This window comes from Nannobrachium achirus (genome assembly GCF_963921795.1).
Source record: "Nannobrachium achirus genome assembly, chromosome: 8".
NCBI classification, from domain to species: domain Eukaryota; kingdom Metazoa; phylum Chordata; class Actinopteri; order Myctophiformes; family Myctophidae; genus Nannobrachium; species Nannobrachium achirus.
The window spans coordinates 44,767,389-44,783,218 of NC_137817.1; the positions used below are offsets into that span (position 1 = coordinate 44,767,389).

At 43.0% G+C, this 15,830-nt stretch overlaps 1 protein-coding gene across 1 annotated transcript; it reads right to left on the reverse strand.

Annotated features, from left to right (window-relative positions):
• Positions 1 to 11,723: 11,723 nt before the first annotated feature.
• Positions 11,724 to 15,600, reverse strand: LOC308290135 (uncharacterized protein; the record flags this gene model as incomplete). The annotated part of the gene is made up of 2 exons (XM_080731910.1): positions 11,724 to 13,010; positions 15,547 to 15,600. 2 exons carry the CDS (start codon positions 15,598 to 15,600, stop codon positions 11,724 to 11,726), a joined length of 1,341 nt encoding a protein of 446 aa, XP_080588036.1.
• Between the last annotated feature and the right edge of the window lie 230 nt (positions 15,601 to 15,830).

Sequence of the window (15,830 nt, forward strand, 5' to 3'; positions counted from 1 at the left end):
AAAACTTGCACCAGGAAAGAGAATTTAGTTGACTCTCAGTCAGTCATGTATTATAAAGCTGGTGTCCTTGTGTCTAGCCTTTTCATGTTTCTGAGGTTGAACAATTTACATTCTGATGTTAATTTTACTATAGGCTACTAGAAGAAAATAGATTATATTAATGAATGGTGATGTCAGGGCATTCCACATTATGGTGGCAGAGTAGTAGAATGGGAATTTTCCAAGTAGCTGAAAAGATGAATGAATGTAAATCAGGGATATGCCTACTACAACATCATAAAACCTACATGCGAACTCCTTCATGCATGCGGCGTGAATCACACTGCTGTAGACAAGTAGCCTACACAGACAAATACTAGAAGAATGTTACAGAGAGGAGTGGTAAGGTAATGCCCCATGGGACACTGTACAGGTTACATGTATTTACCAATTCATCCAGTAGGGGCCAGTATAATGCAGCCAGTACCAACATACCCCAAGCGTCCTTGTTCTGTACATGTCATATTAATGTAGGTGTTGATTGAGTGAAAATATAACAGATCTGTAAGCTCACAATGCCTTTCAACTTGATGCATTTTGAGTTGACAACCAATTGACTGCAGAATTAGTTTTATTATATTAATCAAATAATCACCTTCATACAGCTCAAAGCCAAAGTTTGTCACCAGCATTAACTACAAAAAATGACATCATTCAGAACTTGACTGGGTCCTCTCTGAATGTATTTTAGCTGCCAATGCGGGGTTAGAAACAGCGCTGGTCACATGGTTCATGTAACTCGAAATGTCACTTTTTCCCCAAAGACTCCAATGCATTCTGTAAACTTCAGGTTCAGCACTTTGTCACTATTCACCAATAGACAGAAGAGACCTGGCCCCATAAAATGAACGGAGGTGACAAAACTCTACAAAAGACGGCTCTGCTTCTGACTAGCCTAAGTAGTTTGGCTACTGTGATTGGTTCAGTGTTTCTGTTTATTGTCTCCGCCAGGGCATGGCCGAGACTATGTTTTCGCCCCTGTCCGCTTGTCCATGTGTCCACGTGTCCGTCCTTCTGTCTGTGAACAGGTACCATCTCCGGCACCGTTGCCACACTGGCAGCAAAGGTGTACACGCACACTCCATCTAGCATCACAAAGAGGCCTGTTCTAGCACCACCAGGAGGCGGATTTCTACACCTCTGTGTGTTGAAGGGATGGACCAGGTAACCATGCAGAGCACTTGCATAGACCAACATGTCAACATGCATTGCATTACCGATATCAGGTAACAAACAGAGAATACTCTGTTCATGCGTTGTCTCAGTACAAATACCATGGTACCAATACCACAAAGTCCAATACAACAGGTGAATTTGGAGGTCTAATTCATTTTTAATCACAAACTAAGACAACTATTATGACAATATGTGTCTGTTTTGGGTCCTTAATGTTTAAGGCCTCAACGGTTTCTGGTTTCGGTTCATTATGAACATCGATCTATAATGCGTTGAGAGTAATGCTATTGTATTATTACTTGCGCAAGCAGAGCATGCAAATACCGTAATTGGCTGGGTATGTATGTAGGTGTCTGACTCTTTTGAAGACCGTAGCCCTGAAATGTATGTATGTATGTATGTATGTATGTCTGTATGTCTGTCTGTATGTATGTATGTATGTATTACTGACTGACCTTTTTATTCACTTTACTGACTGACATTTTTATTCACTTTAAATACTAAATATAACCATATTTTCCTGGTTCAAATATGAACAGTGTTGTAACAAGACATGTTGCAGTGGGGGCTGCGAATCGCGATTTAATGGTTTGGTCCCACATTTTGAACAACTCACTCAGACAGACAGACAGACAGACAGACAGACAGACAGACAGACAGACAGACAGACAGTCTTACCTGGTGTGGTGTGTGTTGGTTCAGTCTGGAGAGCTGAGGAGAAACATAACAAAACCTTTACTGGACATTCAGAGGGTGGGAATGAGGAGCTGCACTACTAATGAAAATACAAAGCACAGAGAAAAGTAGACTCTCATACATAATCCTCCAAACATAATGCATACTATAATAGATCACTGTTTCCCAAACAGTGGGTTGGGACCCATTTGTATGTATGTATGTATGTATGTATGTATGTACTGTATGTAGGTGTCTGCCTACAGCCAATGAGGGACCAGCATTCCTGGTGATGCCACTGGTGATGACAGCAGAGTTTGGTAAATAAGAGTATTCTTGGTAATGTTTTCATTTGGCCAGCAGAGCACACCTCGTTGCGTGCTCTGCTTGCACACAAGTTGGCCATGCGTGCATGTGTGGCCTACTTGTGCGTGAGCTGCAAGTTGGCACCTCGAAAGAGTGCAATTCTAGTTGTTAGTGTTATTATTTTTTGCCTATGACACCAACTTGAAATTGGTTTAAAGCACAGACACAGACGTCATCCATTGGATTCAATGAACAAACAAACATATGCGAAGCAAGGGCTGGGATGCAGTGTGATTAGAGAAGGAGGAATAAATGGGAATACAAAACAGAGGCTGAAGAAAGAGATAAAGGAAGGAGCTTGAAAAAGTAGGATGTCTCCACAGTTTTTGGCCAATTGTTCTGACCCATCCAACAAGCACTTGTGAGAGAAAATCTCCCGTTGAAGAAAAGACGCCTCCTTCAAAAGGAGGCACTGGTGGCGAAGAATGAGAGCCAGGAGAGGAGAGAGAGAGACAGAGACAGAGAGAGAGTTTATTAAAGGGACACTTCCACGATTTTAAACATTAGAATATGTTTACCCATCCGGTTCTCAAACGTTTTCATCTATGCCACCCCTGAATAACATTGTTACTTTTATCATTACATCATATTACGGTACACAATTATGTCAATCGTTCTCCCTAAGATACAATATGTCATGGGGAAAACTTGAGAGAAGATCAAGTTTCCATTAGAACAGATTGAAAATAACTGAAAATGAGAGGAAACTACCCACCCACCCCACTTCCCTGTCATATAATGTAAATCAAATTAGTTGCTGCTTTAGCAGAAACTAGCCCTTACCCGTTCAAAGATATGAGCTCCAAAATGATGTGCAGTGTGTGGGTTATGGGATGTGCACTGTGCATACAGTATATGAGGGATGGAAAGTAACTTTAACTGGTGCTTGCATGATAATATGTAGGAGCATCAATGTAAGAAATACCCGTTTCGTTTAATGGCTACAGAGATACTGTTCGATCCCGGGTTCCCCCAGAGTTAGTGCCTAAGTGTCGCTGAACTGCTCCCAAAGAGAAAGTTGGTGCCTTACATGGTTTCCTCCTCCATCGGTGTATGAATGTATGGGTGAATGTGATGCACAATCTATGTAAAGCGCCTTGAATAAAGGAGCTATATAAATGCACCATGTAATGGACACATTATGTCCATTATGGTAACTTAGGAAAATAGGAAGTAGATATTTTTGTGTGTTCTTTGGTGTCTTTGTGTGAAGAGTACACCTATTAGAGGCAAGTTGGCAAGGTGAAGTGTTTACATCTTATTAACGAAAGGTTTTTCATTTAGTTTTGAGCACCCAGATGATAAGAACACAAGCTCGTTATGGTGTTTGAAGTGAATGAAGATGGAGAAGCTGAAAGATGGATGAAATCCACGCAAGATTAACACATAAAAGCTAATGCATAAGGATGATAATTATGTTGGTGAACAACATACACTCAAAACTCAGATATAGAAATGGATGGTCCGTGACGGATGAACTACAATCAAAACCCATGTTGTGCTCTTTTATGTTGATGTGCCACACTGATAAAACAGTTGCTGAACAACTTGAAAGCTACATTATTCTGAGAGTAGCCTGCATTTTATTCTTATCTGTCGGTTAACCTCGGTTAACATTCAAAATGGTCATCCTGTACAACCAGCCATCTAGTAAAAAAATCTTTGCGTTTAATTTTGGAATAATTGGAATTTGGAACATAATGGAAAATGTTCCAGGGGCCACAAGAAAGCTCCAATGGGGCCGGATTTGAAATGGTGAAAGATGGAGACTGTAGATGGGAAAGGAGCAAGAGGAGATGAAACCACCAGATGAGGGGGGGGGGGGTAGTCTTATACACCGCCTTACCTCAAAGAGTGGCGGGGAGCACACTGTCCATTGGAACCGAAAGAAAGGCTGGGGCCGAGTGTAGGGGTCTCTGTGTGTGTGTGTGTGTGTGTGTGTGTGTGTGTGTGTGTGTGTGGTAGGTGGGTGTGTTACTTGGGAGAGAGGGGTGGGTGGGGGTAGGGGGGTTTCAGGAACAGCTGTTGTCAGCTACATAGTTCTACATGGCCGCACCCCCCTCCCTCCCCTTCCTCTGTCCTGCATCACAATGTCCCCAATAGACTCCCCCAGCAAGAGGGAGGGTGAGAGGGAGGGTGTGGGGGTCGGGGGGAGGAGGGTTATTATTGAGAGCAGGAATGGTAGGAGAGGTAGAGGTTGGGGTGGGTGGGGTGGGGTGGGGGTGATGGTGGTGGTAGAGGGACAGCGCTGGCATCTATTCTCTCTAATAGATGACTCATTACAATTCAGTAACAGTCTCCAACACAGTAGATTGGGTGAAGTCTTTTGTGCCGCGCGCCCTGGGAAGGTGACAGCTCATGTGCCATTCATCTGGGGCCGGGGTTTAGCACGAGTCACTCACTTCAGTTCCATTTTAGCTTCTTTTCAGATGGTACTTTTATTTATATATATTTTTTCTTTACAGGATGAAATGAAAGCTAATTATCGTCGTGACAGATTCAAGTCCACAAACAATTATGAAACTAATGTCATGATCAACATTTTGTTGATTTGACATGGATCTTTAATCAAATCGGTCAAATAACAAATAGATTTATTAGGTGGCAGAATATCGAAGCACCCTTGCTCAGGAATGCCTTGACAACAATGAGAACATTTGAGGCTATGTGTGTGGGTATTTTTGACTAAATTCAAACATTTGTCAGATTGCTAAAAAGGAATTGGGTCTCATGAAATAGTTTCATAAAATGAAATTATTCTGAGTACTTGTGTCACAATTGCACATTCTCCTAGGCTGAGAGAAATCATTCCGTTGCATCAACACGCTATTTTAACGTCAATACTTAATAGGCTGAAAGGTATCTATCCTTTCCACTGGACCCAAGGGAGATAGCGGAGAACATGCATCAGTCGATTTATAAATACTCAGTTGTGCCCCAGGGTCGAACACCAAAAATAGCCAATCTACAAGCTCACAATGTATCACAGTGAAGCGTGTTGATACCACATCGGTCTGAAAAGTCTGAGAAGTCACCTACAAGCGGCTGCTACTCGAAACTCGAAATAGACTACCTCCCCTTTTCCTTTGTAAATATATCCTATTTCACTTTATTACTATTATTAATTTTTCCCTTGTTATTGACTGCTTTCTTTTCCCCCCCCCCTTTTGATACTGACAATTCCCTATGCAAAGTACTGTGTGTTTTATCTGTCTGTCTTTCAATGTTATGAGATACATAAAGTGGTTCCTGTTTAATCAGCCGAAAAGCTTTGTAGGATCTCCTTTTAGTTGACCTTGAACCAGTGATTTGTACTGTCATTTATAAACGTCTAATAAATTCGTCAATCAATCAATCAAACACACACACAGCAAAGCATACTGTCATTCATTCATTCATTCATCATTACCATAACTATTCCTCAACGTGTTTCGTCACATCTATAGGCTAAGGTAGTTAAGGTTAATCCTCATAATGTAATGCTAAGAATGTAGAATGTAAAAATGGACCCCATATGGACCAATATATCAATGATGCCCGGTCTCTCCTCTCTTTTCTTAACTGAGAACTTTTTTTGTACTCAATTTCTTCCTTCTCCTATCCTTTCATCCTTCACAGAGCAATAAACACACTCTATAGCTCTCTCTCTGTCTCTCTCTCTCTCTCTCTCTCTCTCTCTCTCTCTCTCTCTCTCTCTCTCTCTCTCTCTCTCTCTCTCTCTCTCTCTCTCTCTCTCTCATACACACACACACACACTCTCTCTCTCTCTCTCTCTCTCTCTCTCTCTCTCTCTCTCTCTCTCTGGGGACCATATGTTGACCCATAGCAGAGCTGAATGCAGCCATCTGCCTGTCTTACCTCTATCCCACAGGGCAGGACTGTGGGAGAATGTCTATAAGAAACAATACTCCTCGCACGCGCACACAGCCACGCACACACACACACACACACACACACACACACACACGCACGCACACACACACACACACACACACACACACACACACACACACGCATACATTCACAAACAGAAACATGCCTTTAACCCTTTCCCAGCCAACCCATTTCATTGTAAAAGTGACTACAAGACAATGTTGTGTGTGTGTGTGTGAGTGAGTGAGTGCTCAGCAGTAGTATTTTGTCACAGCTCAAAATCAATGGTTGAGCATAAGGAACGGTACAATGTAGTGTCCACTTTGTTCATTTCACTCAAAAGGTCACCAAAAGGGTCCATTTGGGCCCAACCCGTAAGGGGTCCCATTTGGTAACATTTGTACACTGTCAGTGTGTTACAAATGGATAACTTATAGCACTGAGGATGATACTGGGAACCATGTGTAGTTTCCTGCTTAGTTTCTCTCCGACAATTTTTGTTTTAGATCAAGCTTTTAGTTTGCCCTTAAGCCATGCACCGTGAAAATAGAAAATAATTGGGAATATTTTAAAGCCTTGGATTAAATGAGAGAACAGAACACAGAGAAAGAAATAACAAAGAAGAGCAGAATAACTGGAGGGAAGGAATGAAATGAAAATGTATATTCCCATCAAACATACGATCTCACTTTAAAGATGGATTTTAATCAGGTGTGGAGGAGAGTCACGTGACGGTACGGTTTCAGGCCTTATCATGGAAAGCAACAGGTGTTACGCATTTGAGTTATTTTAATGTCATTGTATAAATCCAGTGGTGGAAGAAGTATGCCTAACCCAAATGTTTTACTTAAGTAAAAGTAGCAATACCACAATGTAGAAATACTTTGTTACAAGTACAAGTCCTGTAGCCTATTCAAAATGTTACTTGAGTAAACGTATGTATGCTTACATATAGCTGATGTACTTACAGTTGCAAGCGTAAAAGCGCTCATTGTGTTGAATGGCCCATTTCACAATCATATAATTATATAATGAATGGATTATAATTAAATGTTTTCATTACTTTAATGTTGCGGCTGGTAAAGGTAGGGCTACTGGATAGCTTAACCTAACACAGCACAATTTATCAGTTAATGCAGTGTTTCCCAACCGTTTTTATGCCAGGGCACACTTTTCATAGCCAAAAGATCCCAGGGCACTCCTAGATATACGGTGTGTGTGGCTATTTTCAAAATATTTGCCTCTTTCTTATATTATTTTACAAATTGGGCAATGTTTTACCAGTTTTTATATAATTTGTTGATTACTTTTGACGCAGTAATGGTCTTTCTTGAGGTATTGAAAAGGTTTTAAAAGTCCTTAAATTGTGACTTCACTGTCAAATGTCAAAGGGAACACCAAAGCATCTCAAAGGTCGGCGGCACAGTGGTTGGGAAACACCGAGTTATATTCTGTGTTAATAATCTAAACCTACAAAGTAAATAGTAATTAAACAACATATTTGCCTTTGCCCAATTTAGGACCTCACTGTTAGCTCTAATGTGAGGTTCTAAATGGGGCTATATTTGCCTCTGAGGTGTAGTGGAAAAGAAATATAAAGTATCAAACAGAGAAAATCAGCAAGTATTGTAAGGTTTGTTTTACTACAAATAGAGGGGTTTATGTGGTTAAGAACAGATCTGTATTTAGATCTGCGGCCCTGGCAACAACAAGGAGAACATTTGAGGCATTTGCATAATGACATTAGAGTGCACTGCTTTGGGGTGCCATCAGCTGGACTTACAGTGGGTTAGGGTAATTGAAGGAGAAACAATGGGGATGTAGGCATAATGACGGACGGATGAAAGCAGTAGGCTACATGGATGGATGGAGGATGGGAGAGAAGAAGGGTTGGGATCCCAGGGTTTCTGAGATTAAAACCCCAAACAAAGAACTCCTTATCTCCATATGAGATCTCATCGGCATGACAACACAAGTGGAGGGCCATGCTCCAGTGGACACTCATTGGTTGGTGTTTGCAGCTTAACCACTTTGGACCTACCGTCCTTACGTTAGGCATGTCATTATAGGTGAACATTGTCAGTGCCAGTGGTCATTCTGAAAAGTAGCAGATCTTACAAGCTTGTGACTCGTTGTGAGCTGGTATTTTGTTATGTGTGTGTGTTGAAGTTCTTTATTGGGAATAACCCCTTGAGATGAACTGCCTCGTTTTCAAGGGGTCCGCAAGTTACAGAATACATAATACATATAGATGAAAAAATATAATAATAAAAAAAAATGAACAAAACAGAAACAAAGCTGCCGTTTTCACCATTTCTGAAATGGGGCTTAAGCAGTTAAGTGCAGAAGATGCCGAGCCAGCAAGCCCTGACCTGTATCCATGTTTGTGTATGAGTGCAGCTGTAGCATGGCAATACAATACTTTGATCAACGTACACAGTTTAAGGGGCCTGAATCTGTCCATTATACAATAAAATGTTAAGTTTAATTCCAGTGGTGGAAAGTAACATTTACTCAAGTACTGCACTTAATACTTTTCTTTTTGTACTTCACTGCAGTATTTACAGTTTTCTATAATTTGACGTCTTCTCCACTACAGGCAAATATTGTACTTTTACGCCACTACTTAGTTACTAGTTGCAAAACAGACATTAACCACTTCAGCCCTATATACATTTAGGCTGTGTGAAAATAGACAATCTACACACTCACAATGTGTCGCGATGTCACACATTGGGAGCTTGTAGATCTATTTTCTCATCAATTTAAAAACTTGTGAAACGGGACATACTGCATGATGAGTACTGATACCATGAGTACTGATACCATTGATACCAAGCGAGTACTTTTTCCACATTCTGGCCCCAGTCACCCAATTAAAATATTGTTTTGCCACAATTCATGCAAATCAGCCCACATATTCAATTTCAAACGAGATGCAGATTACATCCCAGACACAATGGGGTGTGTATGACACAGTGTATAGTGAATTACATAATGACCATTTGGATTCACAATTTGAGCCAATTAAATGTAGGGAAACACGTTTATAAATCAGTGTGGTTTTTTGGGATCGTTTTAGGGCCGTTCATACACCTAGCCCTAGCTGTAAGTTTAACTATACTGTTCACCATTGTCTCAGCAATCTGTAGTGTGGACTATGCCATGATTGCCATCTACTTCAAATTTCTAAAAAGATATGATAACAGAACAAAATTAAGACCCAGAAATAGAGTACAAAGTAAACCAGCAAGCATATCAGTTTAAGAAAAAAGTTTATTTCCGTTACAAAACAAGCAAGAGGAAACATCAAATATATTAAACTTGAGATACAAACATCAAACACAGCCCAAAGTCCTCTATAAATATGTTAAAAATAAATTAAACAAATTAATTTACTAAACAAATTAAGTTACTAAAGATTATCCCCTACAACACTAAGTGTCCTGAAACACGTCGATGAGACCACTAACCGCAGAGCACATCTCTTCTCAGGACCAACTTAAGTCAAAAAACAAAAACACGCAACTACATAAGTTCTACGTCACTAATAAAGGTACAGTCTCCAACTACTACAGTATCCTAAGGTACTACAGTATTGTGGAGGCAGTTCAGTAAGACATCAGACCTTGACACCTGGCTTTCCAGAAACACAGCTGTGATCAAGACTATCCAAGTGCCTGTCAATTTAAAAAAAAAAAAGAAAAGAAAAAGAAACAAGAACAAAAGAATATACATCGACTTGACTCATTTGTAAACTTTCCCAGTTTTATGAACCTCTAGCTTAGTTAGTAGAGAAAGGGTACACAGGAAACTCTTAGTGTTAGAAAATGTACACCTTTTAACTCTTATTTTGTCTCCGTTAGTCAGATGAACACTAAGGATTCTGCTGCGTGGGGTTGGTGATTTGGTTTCTCAGTTCGGAGACTGTCAACAACCCAACCATGGAATAGAAAGAAGGAAAAAAATAAACTACTACTAGAGGACCTCTATTGGGCCTGTCAAACATTTTAACATCACACACACACACACACCGCTAAAACCCAGGAGAACAGAGCAACACTACAGCTTACCAGCTTCCTTATTAAGCCCAATTTATGCTCCGTCGCACAACAGTGTCACTTGCCAATAACCGCCCTACAAGCTCACGACATGTCACGGACGCGTTGTGAACAGCTTGTAGGTCTGCCATTTTGTCGTGCGACAAAGTATGAATTAGGCTTTACTGGGAGAGAGAGGACTCGTAAGAACCAGAACATCTCATCTCGGATCAACACTGTAACCCGGCCTGCTAAATCACACTTCAGGCACTTCTTTAAAAAAAAAAAACATTGAACATTTTAGGTTCAAGGCACATCAGACCCAAGGCCAGTTCACCTAAACAGCATCTTAAGGCTAATTGAACGCCAATTAAAGCTCCTTTTGAATGACTCGCGTCACATTTTTGGGTTGAAAACATCAAATTTTGGTCATGCAACTAGTCATTCACAATACATTTAGTAAAGTTCCGGAATAAAAAATAACCAACAGCTTAAAAAAAATGCTGTGAAAAGTTTGAACAAAATTGCCATAATGAAAAATTTGAGAAAAAAAAGAAAGAAAAGAAACTTTACGGCTGTGGCGACACTATTTTGGGGAGGTTGCCAATTTGGTCGCGCAACACCGTCATTTACCAATCAACAGTACGGTTATGAAATGAAAAAACAAAACAAAAAAAACAAAAAAGTTAAATGGAAAAAGAGTGGGAAAAAGTCAATAAGTCATTGTGCGTTTGTCTAACTGTACTCTAAGGCTGCATCAACACTTATGGGTTTGACATTTTGGTCATGCGACACATCATTTGCTATACAATAGTACAGTTATGCAATATAAAAATACAAATATTACCAGCTTATCAAAAAATGCTGTGTAAAGTTAATTGGAAGAAAAGAAAATGCCAGAATAAAATACAAGAAAAAAAAGTTACATTGTGCGTTTGTCTAACCGTAGTCTAAGGCTGTGGGACTTGGCAAAAAAGGTACAGCTTTACATCTTTGGCTTTGTCACAGTCTTCAGATGATTCACAATATCTCAGTGTGACTGGTGGTTGGATTTAAACTACAGTAGGCACTGGGGCCAATCACACTGTGATTACAATCTTTGTCTACTACAATATGTCTTCATACACCATTTGATTCTACTAAATCTTTGTCCTGATAAAAGGCATCTCAACCTACTCTCAACCTACTAGAATATCTTGACACAATCTCTGCCCAGCTACAACACTGTCTTATACAATACTGCCAGTACTACTTTATATTCGTGATAAGGCTTTCTCTTTGATAAACACTTCCAACTCCTGCAAACACCGCGTCATCTATCGTTAGCGGCTCACAGTTGGATTTCCTTCACAGAACAGCTCTACGGTAACAACTTGTTCTCAGGCTCCAATGAGCCAACGCAGGCAATGATACAACTAGTCTTTACATCCACTGGGCGTCTGCCCGAACCGTCCGTGTCAGTCCAGGGGCGGTGTGAATGCTTGTGAATGGAGGGTATCCAGGTAGATTTAAGTCTAGGCATGTGTCTCTCTGAAATGTCCAGCATGCCGAACCTTACAAAAAGAATCCAGTACCGTCCTCGCCGGGGACAGAGAGCTGACTGAACACGGCCAGGCGCCTGGCGGATTCCGAGCTGCTGAGCGAACTGTCCGAACTCCCGCTGCCTCCGTCCTGGTCCGGGTCGTTCAGGGAGGTGCGAGAGAGGGATCGGGCGCCCAGGGGCCCTGCGCCGTACGCCCCCGGAGCGCCGGGACTCAGCCTCAGAGGCGGAGGAGGGGAGGTGCCCGGAGACAGGCCCAGCAGCGAACAGCCCGAGTCGGGGGAGGGCAGAAAGCGGGGAGGCAGGGGGTCCGGCGGGCAGCTCAGCTGGGACGCCGCGTGGTTGGAGTGCTGGTGGGCGGGCGAGGCCTCAAAGTTGGCGTCCATCCCCAGGAGGGCGCGGGCCAGGAGCTCTGTGATGTCCGCGCAGGGCGTTGGCGAGACGGAAGGGGAGCGGGAGAAGGACGGGGGCCGATGGGGGGCCGTGGGCTGGAGTGGCTGCGGCGGCGGGGAGGGGAAGCCGGCGAAGCTGAAGCTCTGCCTGAGCAGAGGGGGCCTGCGGGGACGGAACAGACATGGTGGGGTCGGACCGCACAAGGGGGAGGAGGAGCAGGAGGACGAGGAGGCGTTGCTCTGCTCTTCGTCGTTGTGGACAAAGTGGCAGCGGATGCCGTAGGGGCAGAAGCCGATGGTGTGGAAGGTGCGGCACGGCTCCGTCTTGTACTTGGGGTGCCGGCTCAGGTCGCGCAGCTCGTCGTAGCCGTGGGCGAACTGGCACTTGCCGCCGTACTTGCAGGTGCCGCTCTCGGCGAACGTGCGGCAGAGCTCCGTCTTGTAGCGCGAGGAGGCGGAGGAGGACGAGGCGGAGGAGAACTGAGAGGTGATGGAGGACGACGACAGGGAGGAGCCCGCGCCCAGAGCCGCGGGGCTAGCGGACTGGGAGAACAGGACGTCATCCCCGGGCCAGCCCAGGTCTGATGAGGGGACACCGCCGCCGGTGGTCTCCACCATGCTGAGAGACCGCCCGGCCCAGAAGTCTGGCTTTCGCCATTGGGATGAGACGGGGCGCTGCTGCTGCAGCCGGGGAGTTTGGGGACTGTCCTGCTGCTGACCCAACAGGCTGGAGGCCAGGAACATGCTGTCCGACGGGTCCGCCGACAGATGGGAGGCCGAGGAAAGGGACGAGGATGACGAGAAGTGTGTGGGGTGGCGCGGCTGACCGCTGTAGCTCTGGGTTCTCATCAGCATGCTGGGAGAGGGTGGCGGTACGCTCTGGTCCCTCAGCTCCAGACTCAGTAACTGCTGTTAAGAGAAACAGAAAATACATTCACAATTTAAGCATTTTAGCTCTTATCCAGTGTGACCTACAGTGTAACATACTGTATACAGCAAATGCAGAGAGGCAGTGTAGTGGTGCCTCAGTAAACTAGGAGGAACCTAGTGTAAGTCTAAACAATATACTATCAAAACATGTAATCGGTACATTGAAACTAAATGGTACCAGGTAAACCAACCTAGTATCTGCCTAAATCACAGGCTTTAGGCTTCTCTTGTAAATGACCTTTTAATGTTATTATAGAAAACAGATTGGCCTTGCAATTGTAATATTTGTTCATTAACAAAATAGACATATTTAACCACATCCCTAGGCGAACCCTAGCAGATCTACAATTAGCTCACAATGGGTAACACTAACAACATAAAGATATCAGGCATAGATGGTGAGGGAGAGAAGGGGGGGGGGGGGACACTCCAGTCAAAGTATAGTAGGGTTTTTAGTGATTATTATCCGAGCCTGTCAACCATTATTTTACAGTTACGAGTTAATTGTGTTGGATGTGCCCCATTAAATTAAAATTAAGCAGTAGTCAGTCATAGTAGGCCGTCACTGTAGAGCAGGGGTCTTCAACAGGGGGGGCTGGACCTTGAAGGGGTCCTCAGAGTTAACAAAGGGGGGCCGCCAAATCTTTGTGTGATGGGATAATTATTTTACATTAACCACTTTAACCCCAGCACCCCCATGCTGAGGAGTACTTTTAGTCAAAAATAGCAGATCTACAAGCTCACAATGCCTTGTGCTGCAAGGTGCTCTGAGCTTGTAGATTGGCTATTTTTGGCAAAGTGTAGGGGAGGGAAAAAGAGATCAAGTAAGTTCAAGCTTTGAGTATCGAGGGTGCTTAACTATCTGAAAATACCCGTGAACATGAATCCAACACTGATGACAGCTGTCAAACAAGTCTATGAGGCTTTCTATTAAATCTATGACAAAGTTTAATCTGCAACACAATGTTATACAAGAGTGAGGGGTCCCAGCTTCATCTGTCACTCAGCTAAGGGGTCCGTGGCCTGAACAACGTTGAAGACCCCTGCTGTAGACCCCCTTTTAACAAGAACACACACAATGAGTGACCAGAATTAAGCAGGTTATGTTCCAAGTCTAAATATAATGGTTCTATGGTGCCATAACAGTAACTGCTACAAGTGTGTATCGATGCTGCCTGGTCAACAAAATAAAGTTTGAGAGTGTACCTTTTATGGTGGCTCTCTAATCAAAACATGACCAAATCAAACATACAAACATACATACCAATACAAAAGAACACTGATAAGCAATATCAAGTTAGATCCGTTTGATATGCTGCTGGCTGACTGACTGGCAGTTGCAATCAACATGCACAACGCAGCAGACAAAGCGTGCAAAGCTGCATCGTGTCATGTGTGACATGTGGAAACCGTGTTTGTGTTGGAATGCTAGTTAGCTCTATCCTTAGCTACGTTTCTTTCTTACCAACATCAGTTTTACTTAGATCAGTGGTTCTCAAAGTGGATTTCAGGGACTCTCTAGGTTCCTTTATGGTGGTCTAAATCGACCCTTACAAGTCTGTAACTTTGACAGTGTACAAATGGAACCAAATGGACCCCACAGGGTCCATTTGGTTCCATTTGTACACTGTCAAAGTTAAGGGGAAACCTTCAGATTTCAAAGTTTGAAACTCCACGTTTTGTGAATCGGTTTAAATAAAGTTCCACCCACCACACCACACTGCTTAAATATTTTGGCACACGAGCCAAAACAAACTAGAGACAAAAACTTACGTTGGGCCGCGCGTTGGAATGAATCACAACAAAGCACCAAGTCCCGTTTGAACGTTAGAACGAACCTTTTCACGGTGACTTCTTTGATCGAATAATAAAAAAACAAAAACGCTAGTTAAACATCTATAACTGCTGGTTTAAAGTGATAATAGACGGTCAAGGCGGCAGAAGAACCACACACACACATACACGCTGCATGCTGCACAAAGTTTCTGCTAACTTATCTAGCCTCCATCGCATGAGGCTGAGCCGAGCCTCCTGTGTGTGCACTGCTGGTAAAGTACTCAGTTGTTTTACTCAAGTAAAAGTATCGATACTGCTATAATGGGCCTATAGAAAAACTCTGTAAAAGTCCCGAATTCAAATTGGGCTCGAGTAAAAGTACAAAAGTATTAGCATCAAAAAGTACTCATTACGCAGAGTGCCATTTCAAGTTTTCAAACGAATACGAATATTTTTGAAATTAACAGATTAACAAGCTCACAACATCGCATCGCGACGCTCTTTGACGTAGTGGCGTAGATCTAAAAGTATTGGAAATTCTCCAGGGAAGTACACAAATACCTGAACATTGTACAGTACTTGAGTAAATGTACTTAAGTTACTTTACACCACTGAAAGCGACGCCTTCCCGTCGTAAGTAACCACAGAGTCTGCGCTAGAACCTGGGTCGACTTCCTTTGGGAGTTCATTCTTTCTTTCTTTCAAGATTCCTTCAAATCAAAAATCTTTTGGTATTTACCGTCAACATCATCTCCTCCAGATCCGTAAACTGGCTGTGCGGGTAAGACGGCATCTTCACTGCTAGCAGGGATGTCGTGTAGTAATTGTGTGGGTCCACTCCTGACTGACTGTCTGTCACCACCAGCAGCACGGTGACGGCAGTGGGCTTCTTAAATGGCTGGCATGGATCCTTCTGTGCCGAGTGGATCAGAAAAGTTTTCACAGATGTGTGTGTGGAAACCCCCTCCCCTCTTCCGCGACCACGTGTGCTGTTTTACAAACGCATCAGTGGGTGGGTGGGTG